At 42.1% G+C, this 12,178-nt stretch overlaps 2 protein-coding genes and 1 long non-coding RNA gene across 4 annotated transcripts; 2 read left to right on the top strand and 1 right to left on the bottom strand.

Annotated features, from left to right (window-relative positions):
* Positions 1–249: 249 nt before the first annotated feature.
* Positions 250–2,234, top strand: LOC131281846 (uncharacterized). Its single transcript, XR_009188654.1, has 7 exons — positions 250–304; positions 501–616; positions 810–864; positions 1,122–1,182; positions 1,397–1,458; positions 1,546–1,617; positions 2,088–2,234. It is a non-coding gene; the product is annotated as an uncharacterized LOC131281846 (long non-coding RNA).
* Positions 2,235–4,058: 1,824 nt separating this feature from the next.
* LOC131293569 (transmembrane protein 11 homolog, mitochondrial) lies at positions 4,059–6,525 on the bottom strand. 2 transcript variants are annotated; one of them, XM_058321647.1, is made up of 4 exons: positions 6,402–6,525; positions 4,793–5,013; positions 4,607–4,722; positions 4,059–4,531 (listed from the first exon to the last, which is right to left on the bottom strand). In XM_058321647.1, the coding sequence occupies exons 1-4, from the start codon at positions 6,428–6,430 to the stop codon at positions 4,361–4,363; spliced, it is 537 nt and encodes a 178-aa protein (XP_058177630.1). In that variant the 5' UTR covers positions 6,431–6,525; the 3' UTR covers positions 4,059–4,360. The 2 variants fall into 2 exon arrangements, with proteins under 2 accessions (XP_058177630.1, XP_058177629.1); XM_058321646.1 differs by lacking the exon at positions 6,402–6,525 and adding an exon at positions 5,310–5,646.
* A 372-nt stretch (positions 6,526–6,897) lies between these two features.
* On the top strand, positions 6,898–10,191 carry LOC131282915 (rab5 GDP/GTP exchange factor). The gene is made up of 5 exons (XM_058312464.1): positions 6,898–7,332; positions 7,502–7,747; positions 7,822–8,555; positions 8,632–8,874; positions 8,948–10,191. Exons 1-5 carry the CDS (start codon positions 7,173–7,175, stop codon positions 10,010–10,012), a joined length of 2,448 nt encoding a protein of 815 aa, XP_058168447.1. The 5' UTR covers positions 6,898–7,172; the 3' UTR covers positions 10,013–10,191.
* The last annotated feature ends 1,987 nt before the right edge of the window (positions 10,192–12,178 follow it).

Raw genomic sequence — 12,178 nt, 5'->3', positions numbered from 1 at the left:
GAAAATTTTATGGACAGCTGATATTAGTGGTACTCTTCATTTAACAAATACAAAACGGTGAGTGATCTTAAAACTTTAATTCTTCCCAAAGATACTTTTATGGTGATGAAACTATTTTTCAAGCAAGATAGACTTATGAATTTATTTGATTGAACAATATTACTGACTCGTTTTTTTCTGGAAAATACAAGCATCATCATGTTATCGTCATGCAAAAAGGGCTAAAACCGGTTTTTTGTTTAAATTTTAGATCAAATCTCGGCTTGGGGATGATGCGCTAAAAGTTGGATGCTACACCTACCTTGTGAGTACTAAAAGTTGTATGACATGTGTATTTAATGCTTTCGAAATGATAGTTTTCCGTGATGATTCTTCTTATATTATGCTCTACTTATGAATTTTATTTGATTGAACAATATTGCTGACTCGTTTTCTCCGGAAAATACAAACATGTTATCATCACAAAAAAGGCTAAAATCGGGTTTTTGTTCAAATTTCAGATCAAATCACTGCTTTTTCAATGATACCGTGTGTGAACATGCAAATGTTTATAGTACTACGAAAATTTGATGGACTGCTGATATTCGTGACACTCGTTTTCAACAACTACAAATCGGTGAGTGATCTTAAAATTGTAATTCTTCCCTTCCGAAAGATACTTTTATAGTGATGAAACTATTTTTCAAGCAAGATAGACTTATGAATTTATTTGATTGAACAATATTACTGAATCGTTGTCACTGGAGAATACTAATATCATGTTATCGTCATTAAAAAGGCTAAAATCCGATTTTTTGTTCGAATTTCAGATCAAATCACTGCTTTGGGGATGATGCGCTAAATGCTGGAGGCTACACCTACCTTGTGAGTATTACAAGTTGTTGTATTACATGTGTATTTAATGCTTCCGAAACGATTGTTTTCCGTGATGTTTCTTATAATATACGCTAATACAGCCCAAATGCTCTGGTTGTTGAATGATTTGAATTTGAGATCTGATATCGGTCTTTACTTGACGGTTGGACCATCCTTATGTTTTGTTTGTTAAACATTACATTTCTTCGATTTTTCTTCAACCATTTTATTGTCACTTACTTAATTTTTTCTTGTACTAATTTCAGATCGTACCAGTGTGCTCGAAGGAACAACAATGCATAGGGGGGAGGAGCTGGTCGAACAATTGTAAGTATTAAACATAACGTTTTTGCTAGTATCTTTTTAAAACATTTTATATCATGATGTTATATCTAATTAATATACGCTAATACAACCTAAATGCTCAGGTTTTTGAATGATTAAACTATTAGAACTGAGTTTGACTCTATTAGAACTTTGAACTATTAGGAACTGATATTAGCATCGAATTTTAATGTTCTTGCCCATTTTCTCTTTTCAGAACCCAATTTCCTGTTTACTTATTTATCCATGGATTAGAGACTGAATTAGGATGTAAAAACTGTAAGTAAATTTTTTTTTTTTCATAGAACGATAACCAAAATAATCTCCTAGGAATAACTGCTAATTCGCAATGTTTTTTTCATTCAGATTTTAGATCATAAATCAGGAAAGTGATGTGCAACCAGCTCTGACACTCTGGATTCAACCGACGATCGCCAGGTAAGGCATGCAACAACATGAATAGCCTCGTATGATAAATGTTACGTATAGTAGTAAAATTTAATGTGATGATACAACAAAAATATTTAAGTTCGGACCAATGAATCTTTGAATGATTACTTTTTGTTACTGAAACTCGATTAAAGATTTTTTTCTTATATTGTTCACGATTAAGTTCAAAACATTAACTTTATTTATTTGTATAAATCAGGAAAGTGTGCAGCTCTGGCACTCTGGATTCAACCGACGACCACCAGGTAAGCATGCAACAACATGAATAGCCTCTTGTGATAAATGCTGCGGATAGTAGTAAAATTTAATGTGATGATACAACAAAAATATTTAAGTTCGGACCAATGAACCTTGAATGATTACTTTTTGTTACTGAAACCCGCTTAAAGATTTTTTTTTCTTATATTGTTCACAATTAGATCAAAACATTAACTTTATTTATTTGTATATTTTTACAGGAAAAATCAATCTATGTGTTGGATGGATACTTTCGTCTTCGGATTTTTATAACTAAAACCTTCACAATATACCAATATATGGTGCATGGTGATTAACACAATACCAGCTCATGTCAATGTTTGAATAAAAGTGTATTCAACGGTGAAATTTGGTTGTATAGTTTTAGAAAATTGAGAATTTAGTAGTTTTATATGGGAGTTATATTACAAATGTTTGTACTGCAGCTGACGATTATACATATCACAGCTTTTCGGATAGAAACATGTTGTTAAATAATGAAAACGAACAAGAAACGGTGTTTTAAGTTCAAGTTTTTATATTGAAAATAATAATTCAACCTCATTTCCACATACTACTTACAGTTAATTCACAGTCACACGTGGTGGTGTACAATATATTTCCTCTACCGTTCTTTCCAACAATGTCCTTTCGATCTGTTTGCGCGAATCTGGTGTCGACTGCTCCATTACTTTTCGCCAAATAAAAATCAACTAGCCAAAAAACCCAAATATCCACCGTTTTCCATCGTTTGTGGTGGATGGATGTAGTGGCGAAACTAACTTTTGACAAACATTTTCAACAACAGTTAGTCGTCCCTCTTATAGGTACTGTACAAGCTACAATAATGCTCGTGGTTCATGCTAATACTCGCACTAACTTGATTATACTCTGTACAACGGAAGCATGGAGGAAAAGCAACTGGTACGCAAGCGATTGTTTTTTATCTGTCCCTTTTTATACTGGTTGCTTCTATTAAACTATTTTTCATTAGTTCCGAAATGCTCCAAACTTTTTTGTTGCTTTTTCTGGGGTTTCAAACGAATGATTCGATTTCACCTAATTCACTGGACTTATATGGCAAATAATTTCTTTACAAACTTTTTGCAAATAAAAATAAATGCTAGATTAGTTTGAAATAAATTACGCCAGGTGGACGTTATGAAAGCATCTGATCACATTCTGATTCCCTTTTCGTTGATTGATAGATAGATCCGGGTAAGCTGTTTTGGATATAAACGATTGCGTATACTACAACTTTAGTAATATAGTAAAGAACAGCTATTTTAAATTTATTGGACATTTGATAGCAAATGAAAAAGTACAGGGCAAATTTATTCCGAACCATTCGAGAAAATAACCGACCCTAACCGAGGATTCAACAAAAGAGCGTTCATTTCGAACGGGTTTAATTTGGCAATTTGTAGTAGTGTCCCTAATAACAAGAATAAATGCCTTATTTAGATTGCTTTTAACCGATACTTTGTCTAATGATGAGTCTTTCAAATTTATTCCTTCATTGTAAAAGCAATCGACTTGTTCGACATAATAGCTTTCAAAAAGACTTCCGAAAGCATATAAAACAACGACATGATCTGAAGATCTGCTCAACCGAGCAAACAAACATGAGCGTCCCGTGAACTTTACGCATACTCCCCCCCCCCCCCCCCCCCCCCCCTCCCCCCCATCGGGTCTTCATTAATATCATATCACGCAGTACAACGTGTACTATTTCGGAAACATAGCATATCTCGGTACGGTTAAGATTATAAAATGAAATTAAAACAATTTGATAACCTACAAAGGTATACCGCGACCTAACAGAATTCCGAAATTGTTTGCTCCTATTATGCCTTTTTCCTTAAGTTTCAACTGACTGATCCGTACCGCAAGGGAAGCACGATCTTTGATCGACTTTTCCAGATCCTTTGGCAAAACATAGACAAACACATAGTCACACACATGCAGGCCGGTGTTATAAAGACAAAAAAGCAATTCTGGACCCCGGTAAAAATGTTTTCCCATTTCCTCAACCCCCTTGTTACGATCCTATGAAACGATCGATTCAGTCAGTTCCTTCATTGCGTTAATTGATTGTTTTACTTGCTCCCTCCATGCACAACAGTCGTTGGAACTATATTCTGCTCGGAGTGGTACTTTTTTCCCCCTGGTTCATGCAACGCAGATGATTTTACTTGAGCCAGCATACCATGCTTCGACCGTCCCAAACTATATATAGTACAAGGTTCTCCTTCCATTCTATACAAGCCCACAGTGTCGTTTTTCTAGCTCCTCCACTTAAACTATTTCTTTTTCTCTTGCTCGTTCCGTGGCCTACTGATTCTGTTTCCGTTCCTGCAAAGGCAGTGAAAGTTGGCAGCGACGGTGCGCGAGCAGTGGGATTCAACTCTGGTGTCTCGGCTGTCCTCAGCGGGGGAATCGAATTCATTCGCTTACTCCGCTCTGTGTGTTCGAGAATTGTAAAATTCGTTGCCTACTTAAATGCCCTGTACACACTCCACACGCAAACCGACGTCGCTAGGACGGTCACTATTCGGTGGCTGATCGTCGCGAATCGATTGCCCGTGTGCACTAGAACCACCGGCGATGATGCATTCTCGGGTACGGGAATTTTCGGGAATAGATTTCGCTGCTTTCGCTCAACCTAGAAAAAGAGTACAAACAAAAAAAGGATCAGTATTCGCGAATGATAACAACCAGACAGTGTAAGATGTGCTACCTGATATTCTACGCACGGATCGCAGTTCCAGCAGATTGCGTAAAGACTAGTGCAAAACATGGACACGATGCAGAAGGAAGCGCTATAAATCGTAAGTTTTTCTCTCCAAACAAGACCTAAACGTTAAATATTTCAATTTAAGAATTCTGTTCTATGAAGCATCGGCTCAAAATCCTTAAATCTCACCGATCGCAATTGATGCCGCCCCGCTGATCAGTGCCGTCTTGTGAAGACAGTTTCCCACCGCAATCCATCGTTCCGTCTCCTCGCCCAGCCGCGTCGGCTCGATGATGATGAAGCGCACCTTATCGAAGAGCGCCTTGTTGAGGTCGGCTTGGAACATTTCGTGTGCATTTTCACCTTCGTACACTTCCCGGATGACACGCACGGAAGGTGAAATGAGCTCACTGTGAATGGAAAAGTAAATTCAGATGTAATAAGGAGAGTTTTTAAGCAAACCAAGGCGAGCAATCGAACCGGGCAGCAAACTACTACTACACATGGCAACCAGTTAGCAACGCTTGATGTCCAACCTAAAGTTTAGAATAATATTTACAAAACGAAATGACGGGATTTTGATGAAAATGAAAATGCAATGGAAAATCTAATTGAAATCATACGGCGCTACTTTACATTTGTCTACGCAATTGCCTAACTACACAGCACACATTACGAATTATAATTTCCTCAACACGGAACTCACTCGATAGGACTTAACCGTTTTGCCTGATTAACGGTCTCGGACATGTTACTCGAGCTAGCTGTTTATTAGACCAGTAGGATCGGGCCTCAAAATCTATTTCTCGACGAAGTGCTCGATGGACTATGGACCCCTAGTCCTAGATTTTAATTTGGACAAGCGTATGTGTCCTGACGGTTGTGGTGCGACCCTCGATGGTTGCGCTCGCGTAAGTCTGAGGTCTACAGTCAGGTGCACGCTACGGATGGCCGCTAAATTACTCGATATGGTAGTTGCATGCAGAAACTTTACTTCTACTAGTCCTTTCACGGTGCGTGACTCTTGGCTAGCGACAGTCGTCAAACTGGTTCAAGTTCTAAGTAACGCTTTTCGGAGGCGAGAACAATTTACTTGCGTGCAATGGCGATTAGATACAGATTTTTTAGGTCGAATGTTGTAGAAATGATCTAGTTAAAAATAAGAAAAACAGAATATTTTTATACTGCTGTTAACCGTAACATTTAGGATATTCAAGATTTCTTTATGGTTCTGTGCGCTGGAGTGGTTGGAAGTTTTGTTTTTGTGCCCTAAAAAGCTCTACATTTTCATATGTTATAAACGAAAACATGTAAGTGCTTTTGTTCATTCATGAAAATATAAAAAGGTAAATGCATTCACCGAAGTGCATCTTTCATCTGGTAACCCTAACGCAGTGTTGATACGAAAAAGAAAACATCAAGTTCAAGGTCAATAATCCTTTCGCCGCAAGCCAGTGCACTCTAGGCAAATACTGTTTCCGACAGCTGGACCACAGGTAACCTAAACCCGGGTAGTGTAAGACGCGTAGGCATATCTTTTGAATGGCAATATTTGCACATCCTTCACGAATCTTCTATTGTGTCATATGACCGACCGATATTCGTCGCGTCCTCACTGGAAGTGTTACGCCGGGATAGGAAATTCTTACGCGAGAAACTACACTGCTACGGCCACTGACAGCACTGATTATGTAAAGGAACCAATTGCATTCTTGAGCAAAACGTGTCGGAACCGCTCTGCATGGAAGCCGTGACCGGATACCGCACACGAATCCTTACTACGGAAGGTTTTATTTACCTTGTACCAGTTTCTGATTCACTGCTCATTTTTACCGAAAGCTGCTACCGAACGTTTCACTAAATCTAGTTTGCTGCGAATTCTACCGACTAGAACTAACCAGAGACAGTTAGATTGCACCAAAGTGTTTCAATAACAGGTATCTTCTTGCTTCAAGTTTTGGCGTCAAACCAAGGATACATCATAAGCAGGTAACATCGTTTATAGTTAAGTGTCAAACGAATAACATCGCCAATATTACGAATCCAATTCAACAACAATTTTGGTCGATCCTTGCTCTTGTTTCATCCATATTTTTTGGTAAATATTCTCACATCTGCGAAATCTAAAAGTTTGAAATTTTGTGCATATTCAATGCTGTAACTTTCGTGCAAGACTGGCAGTTCATTTTGAATAAATTTTTGCTATCGGCGCAGGAGCCTAATCTTTGTTGTGCTATAGATGTTGTGATTCATCTGTTTGTCAAATTCTTCGTCGCGGAGCAGCGGAGGAAGAAGCAGTTTGTGGAGTGATTGCGATACGAAATACCCTCGCGCCCGTTCGTCTCGTTCATGTTAAGTGTGAAGTGTGTTCCCAAATCCTCCTGCGGGGGATCGTTGTGCAATCTGGTCTGGTGAAAATTTCCATTCGCATCCCAAACTCACTCCCGGAGAGTAATGTGGCGAGCCTAGGCGCGAAGTGGCATTACCTTGCAATCAAGGGCTGGAGGCGTAGCGCTAGCTAGATTATTCCCGTGCCATCACGACACAGGGTCGCCGCAGAAGGGACGCAATGGATAAGGTGGAAAAAATTTTCTCCATCAAAACGCCCCGCATCAAGCAGAAAGATTTGAAATGTCGCAATGGATGCGGGTTCTATGGCAACGCTCAGTGGAACGGGCTGTGCTCGAAGTGTTATCGGGACCGTTCGCAGAAAGAACGGCACACGAAACGTAAGTATAGGACGACACTAGCTTGAACACATCTAGCGCCAGTTATCGCAGAGTCTAGACAACATCATTATGCATGGGTGCCCAGGATCGTGTTTATGGAATTTCCAACGATAATGATGTCCGCTTTTTTCTTTCTCTCTCTATCGCGTCCACTTGCCCCTGACTGTAGCTTTTCGGTTGCTGAAGAATGATCAACCGCAGCACAAAGTGCGCGACTCGCATCCTACATCCGGTTCGGACCATGCGTCGTCGTCCCAAGGAAGCCACCTTCTACATCCACCACAACAGCAGCAACACCAGCAGCAGCAGCAATCTTTACATTCAAAGCTCATCCCAAAGCTATCGGGTGACCGAGATGAAAAAAAGAAAAAGTTAAACTTCATAGAACTCATCAAAAAATCTACTCCCGGAAGAGGTATCTCGTTGTTGCGGGGTGTTTCCACATGGGCCACCAGCAGTATTGAACTATATGTTACCTTTTTGTTCCAGATTCTGAAAAATCACGCCATCACAGCAGGCAACCAATCGAAAAGCTCGAACAAGAGTACGTCGACGCCTTGAAGGCACTGAAAGTAGAAGATGCCGCGAAACAGGAGCTGAAGTATTTCATCCACATGCTGGACACGCAGATACGGAAAAAGTATGCGACCGCTAGCATCGACGAGGTGTCCGAGCTGGTGCAAAATGGGTATAGCAAGTTTCGCGATTTTATGCATACGGAAAACTCCAAGTTTGCCGCCTCCACGGACGAGATGCGCGAGCAGGTGCTGGACTTTTTCGAGCGTTGCATCATGACGAAGAACCACAAATATCTGTTCTCGCCCCCGTCGACGAACGACGAGGACAACGATTCGTACATCCACAAGCGCATCCGACAGCTGAACTGGGTTACGGCGGAGCACTTGATGTGCAGCATCGACGACGTTAACTCGGAGGTGCGCGAGCTCGCCTACACCGCGATCACCGAGCTGGCATCGGTGGATTCGTTTCTGTCGCCACAGGAGAAGCTCGACTGTATCGTGCGCTGCTGCCGGCACATCTTTAGCTTCCTGAAGAAGTCCGTCGAAGGCCCGGCAAGTGCGGACGACTTTCTGCCGGCGTTGATATTCGTGGTGCTGAAGTCGAACCCGGTTCGGTTGCATAGCAACATAAATTTCATCACCCGATTCAGCAATGCTTCCCGGCTGATGAGTGGAGAGGGAGGATATTGTTTTACCAATTTGGTAAGTTTGTTCATTCGTTGCTGTTTAGAAGCAAGAGGAGACTTAATTTTGTTTTTGCTGTGGCCCACTATTTCAGTGCTGTGCAATTTCGTTTATTGAAAATATTACGGCGGAATCGCTATCGTTGACGCAGGCAGAGTTTGATAGTTTCATGTCGGGCGAAAACGAGGGTACTTCCGCTTGGGAGAGTGCACTCATCGCCTGCGAAAGTTTGCATCAAATCTCGGAAAACATGAAAGTGATGAAGACGGTTTCTACGAAAAACGAAGAACTGTACACCAGCATCGTATCGCTGGATGAGGAAATTAATTCGTTTGGTGTAAGTAAAACAGTGGAGTCCTTATCAAGGTACGAAATTAATTAAAACCAATTTTTATGTGTTCGTTCCCCAGCAAAAAATACGAAAAACTGTAGCAGAGGTGCTCGAACGTACGCCGTTAGTTTTGAAACCGTCTTGCACACCGGCGAGGGTGGTGGCCAGGCGTCAGCAGTATCTCTCCTCTGCGTCCGCTTCGGCGTACGTCGATCCATGCTCCGCCCATTCGGTGCAAGCTGAGGCGACTCCCGTTGGTGGTCACTTTAACGACAACTTGATGGTGGCAGCTAAAGCCAACATTGACTGTGCCGTTGGTGGTGCCGATGGGAAACCAAAGATACCTGGAGCAATTATCGCAGCGTCCTCGCGCGAGCCGACAACTTCTAGCGCTAGTGGACATATGAACGTGCTCGTTCAAACCCTATCGGAAACGCTGCCTGAGGCGCCTTTAGTGTCCGTCGATACGGGTCCATCGGAAGCACCGGCACCTGCGTCGCCGTTTTACGGTTTAAGCGCCAGCAATTCGGCCGATCTTCTGTCCGCTTCGCCATCGTTTGATTACAACAACATCTTTGATGCACAGTCCCTGGACGGGCTAGCCACGCCCGACGATCTTGCGACGGATTTCATCCGTGGCATCCGTAACATCAACTACGACTTTGACTTTTCCGATCACAGCGGGGACAACAGCACGGCCGATGACCTTGACCCGAAGGCACCGAAACCGGCAACCAGTAGATTCATGAAGAGCCAGCAATCGTCGCAGGAACCTCCGCGTCCCCAGCCGATGTCGCCTTTCGATCTAGAAGAGTTCGATCCACTGCTGCGAAAGGATTCACGGCCAGCGGAGAAGCCACTTCCGCTTCCCCTGCAACCGGCCGCGGTCAGTTACGCCTCAAAATCCGCCACCACCGGCAGCAGCCTGCTGGACGATTCGCCCGGTTCTCTTTTGCTCGAGTCCCCGCTGAAACCGACCGTGGCCGATTTCCACGGCTTTTCTCTGCATGGATGCAACATTCCGACGATCACGTGCGCTACCGGTGACTTGCATCCGATCGCATCCGGTTCGAGTACCGCTTCCGGAGTAAATGGCGCAGCAAAAGCAGCCTACGAGCCAAATAATGACGGCAGCTTGATCTAAACCGACGGGCACTGGAAAATGGACACACACGGACATTGGACACGGGCGTGTTAACAGAATTGTTATTGTAAAACTATCAAACGAATCGAATGGTGGACGAATGGCGTCGACAGAGTGTACGTAAGTGAACAAAAATTGTTTGTTATTTGTTTAGTACAAGTGAAAATAAATACATTTATTTGCTAATTCAATCACAATGCAGCACACTCCGTTACGAGGAAATAATTTCACAAAATATTACAATTAGATTATTCCACTTTTTTACACAGTTATTATAATATGCCAAAGATATTAGAATTCATAAAACTCGGCTTTGTCGTTGTAGTAACGTTTTCCGTACACTTATAAATATGTTCACAAGTGCAATCGTGTGAAACTGATATGGCCGGCTGCTCACGAACGTTGGACGATGTGAATATATAGAATGAATGAAAAAGAAGATATCCAAAGGCAGACTCCGTTGCTTCCCGTTCCATGCCGCTGTTTTGTAATATCAGCAAAATAAAAGCGCGTAACGAGATGACGGTCCAGTTGAATTCCACGTAATCTTCTGCTGTATTTGAAGTGTGTGCCGATCGTTCGTTCAGTTGCGCTTGAATTCTGCCGCGATTGAGAACTTTTCTGTTTTAGTGCGCCTCAGTATTCGATTTGGGTTTGTCAAATAACTCTACAGTAAGTTTAATTCCGTCATGAAAGGTTGTGAAGTGCGTCTCTCAGGAGCTGCGTTAAAGTTGTGAGGATTTTTTTTCAACGATTATTTCAATGGATTGTGTTTGCTATAAAGGTATAAGTTACCATAGCTTAATACTTTGAACAACCCATTGATAATTAGAGTTGTGTTGAGTTTTCCATCAACAAATATTTGTAAGAATTTTAGAACTAACTCAAGACCTAAACACAATTTTTATTCGACACATTTTATTTAGAAAAAGGTACAAAGGGAAAAGATATGACCATACAATGTCGCAATTTAGAAACTGATTTGCAAAATTAATTCAAGGTTGGTAACTTATTGGAAAGCCCTTTGATTAAAAGTCTGGTCAAAATCGAATCAGTATGCATTTCGTTTGTGCTTCGCGATAATACTCAGACAGCTCTTCGTGAGGCAATCAAACAACGTTCGCGTTGTTAATCATCCTTGTTTAATACTCAAGTGCATGGGGTCAAAATGGCCAGCCCATGATTAATAAAAATAATAATTGAATGCATGAAATTTAAAAAAAAACCTTTGTGTACGAGATTGGCTCTTGATAGCTTTTCAAAATTAATATAGCCCACACAGGGTTAGTAACGGCCAGAGCCATATTTGGTGGCATTGGATGGCCCAGATTGCGTTGACCGTGAATCATGTTTATCGTACCTGTCGAGTTCACCACCATCTAACAAGGTTCCCTCGGATTCGCAATTGCAATTCCCTAAATATTCCCCTTGCCTGTGGTTTCATGCTGTGTACCTGTGCGTTTCGAAGGATCTGGAGTGATCTACAAAGCCTGCAAGAACCAACAAGAAACGTCTGAGGCACACGCGCACACAGGTCACTAGCGGGGCCCTGCATGGAAGGGCTTCCTGTTCTTATCTTATCACCAGCCATCCGTGTCGTGCGTGCAGCTTCCATGAGTTTTTACGGAGAGCGCTCGTTACAATGTACCGGCTTGCGGGGCGGGAGATGAGTTAAATTACCCACAAAGTGTTCAAATTCTGAGCACAACCATGGATGCAGCTTTGTGTGGGGGTATGTGAGGTATCTGTACCTGGCAGCAGCAATACGCGAATGGGAATAAATGCACAAGCGCGTACATGCCTGTCAGTCCTTGTCGACTTCTCGTCCAGTACGCTACCGGTGCGCCAAGCGAAACCCCCGCAACGTCAGTTCAAAATCTGTGCCAACGTCAGTGCCTCACCAATGAGAGTTTGTTCTTTATTCCTTACGCCTTATCAATGTGTGCCTCAGGCCGAGCGCGTGTCGTGATTGTGTGGCCGTTTGAATAAAAAAGTGCAAAATCGCCGAAAGAAAACAATTATCCCAAACTGACCAGTAATCAATCAAATAAAAGTATAAAGCAATACCGTTTTGCTAACATCTGCTGGTTTGTCGGCATCCGAGTACAGAAGCGCATTGATCTGTGCAACAACGGCAAGGTCGCAGTAGGCCACACCGCGAAGTCG

This window comes from Anopheles ziemanni, chromosome 2, assembly GCF_943734765.1.
Source record: "Anopheles ziemanni chromosome 2, idAnoZiCoDA_A2_x.2, whole genome shotgun sequence".
Lineage (NCBI taxonomy): Eukaryota > Metazoa > Arthropoda > Insecta > Diptera > Culicidae > Anopheles > Anopheles ziemanni.
This window is presented reverse-complemented; position numbering and strand designations above follow the sequence as displayed.

Excerpts from the sequence above, each read along its gene's own strand:
- LOC131282915 (XM_058312464.1), top strand. The coding sequence starts at position 7,173 with ATGGATAAGGTGGAAAAAATTTTCTCCATCAAAACGCCCCGCATCAAG. Across the intron at positions 7,748-7,821 it reads AAAATCTACTCCCGGAAGAG|ATTCTGAAAAATCACGCCAT; the intron begins GTATCTCGTTGT and ends TTTTTGTTCCAG. Across the intron at positions 8,556-8,631 it reads GATATTGTTTTACCAATTTG|TGCTGTGCAATTTCGTTTAT; the intron begins GTAAGTTTGTTC and ends CCACTATTTCAG.
- LOC131293569 (XM_058321646.1), bottom strand. The coding sequence starts at position 5,353 with ATGTCCGAGACCGTTAATCAGGCAAAACGGTTAAGTCCTATCGA. Across the intron at positions 5,014-5,309 it reads AAACGGTTAAGTCCTATCGA|TGAGCTCATTTCACCTTCCG; the intron begins GTGAGTTCCGTG and ends TTCCATTCACAG. Across the intron at positions 4,723-4,792 it reads GGCGGCATCAATTGCGATCG|GTCTTGTTTGGAGAGAAAAA; the intron begins GTGAGATTTAAG and ends TTTAACGTTTAG.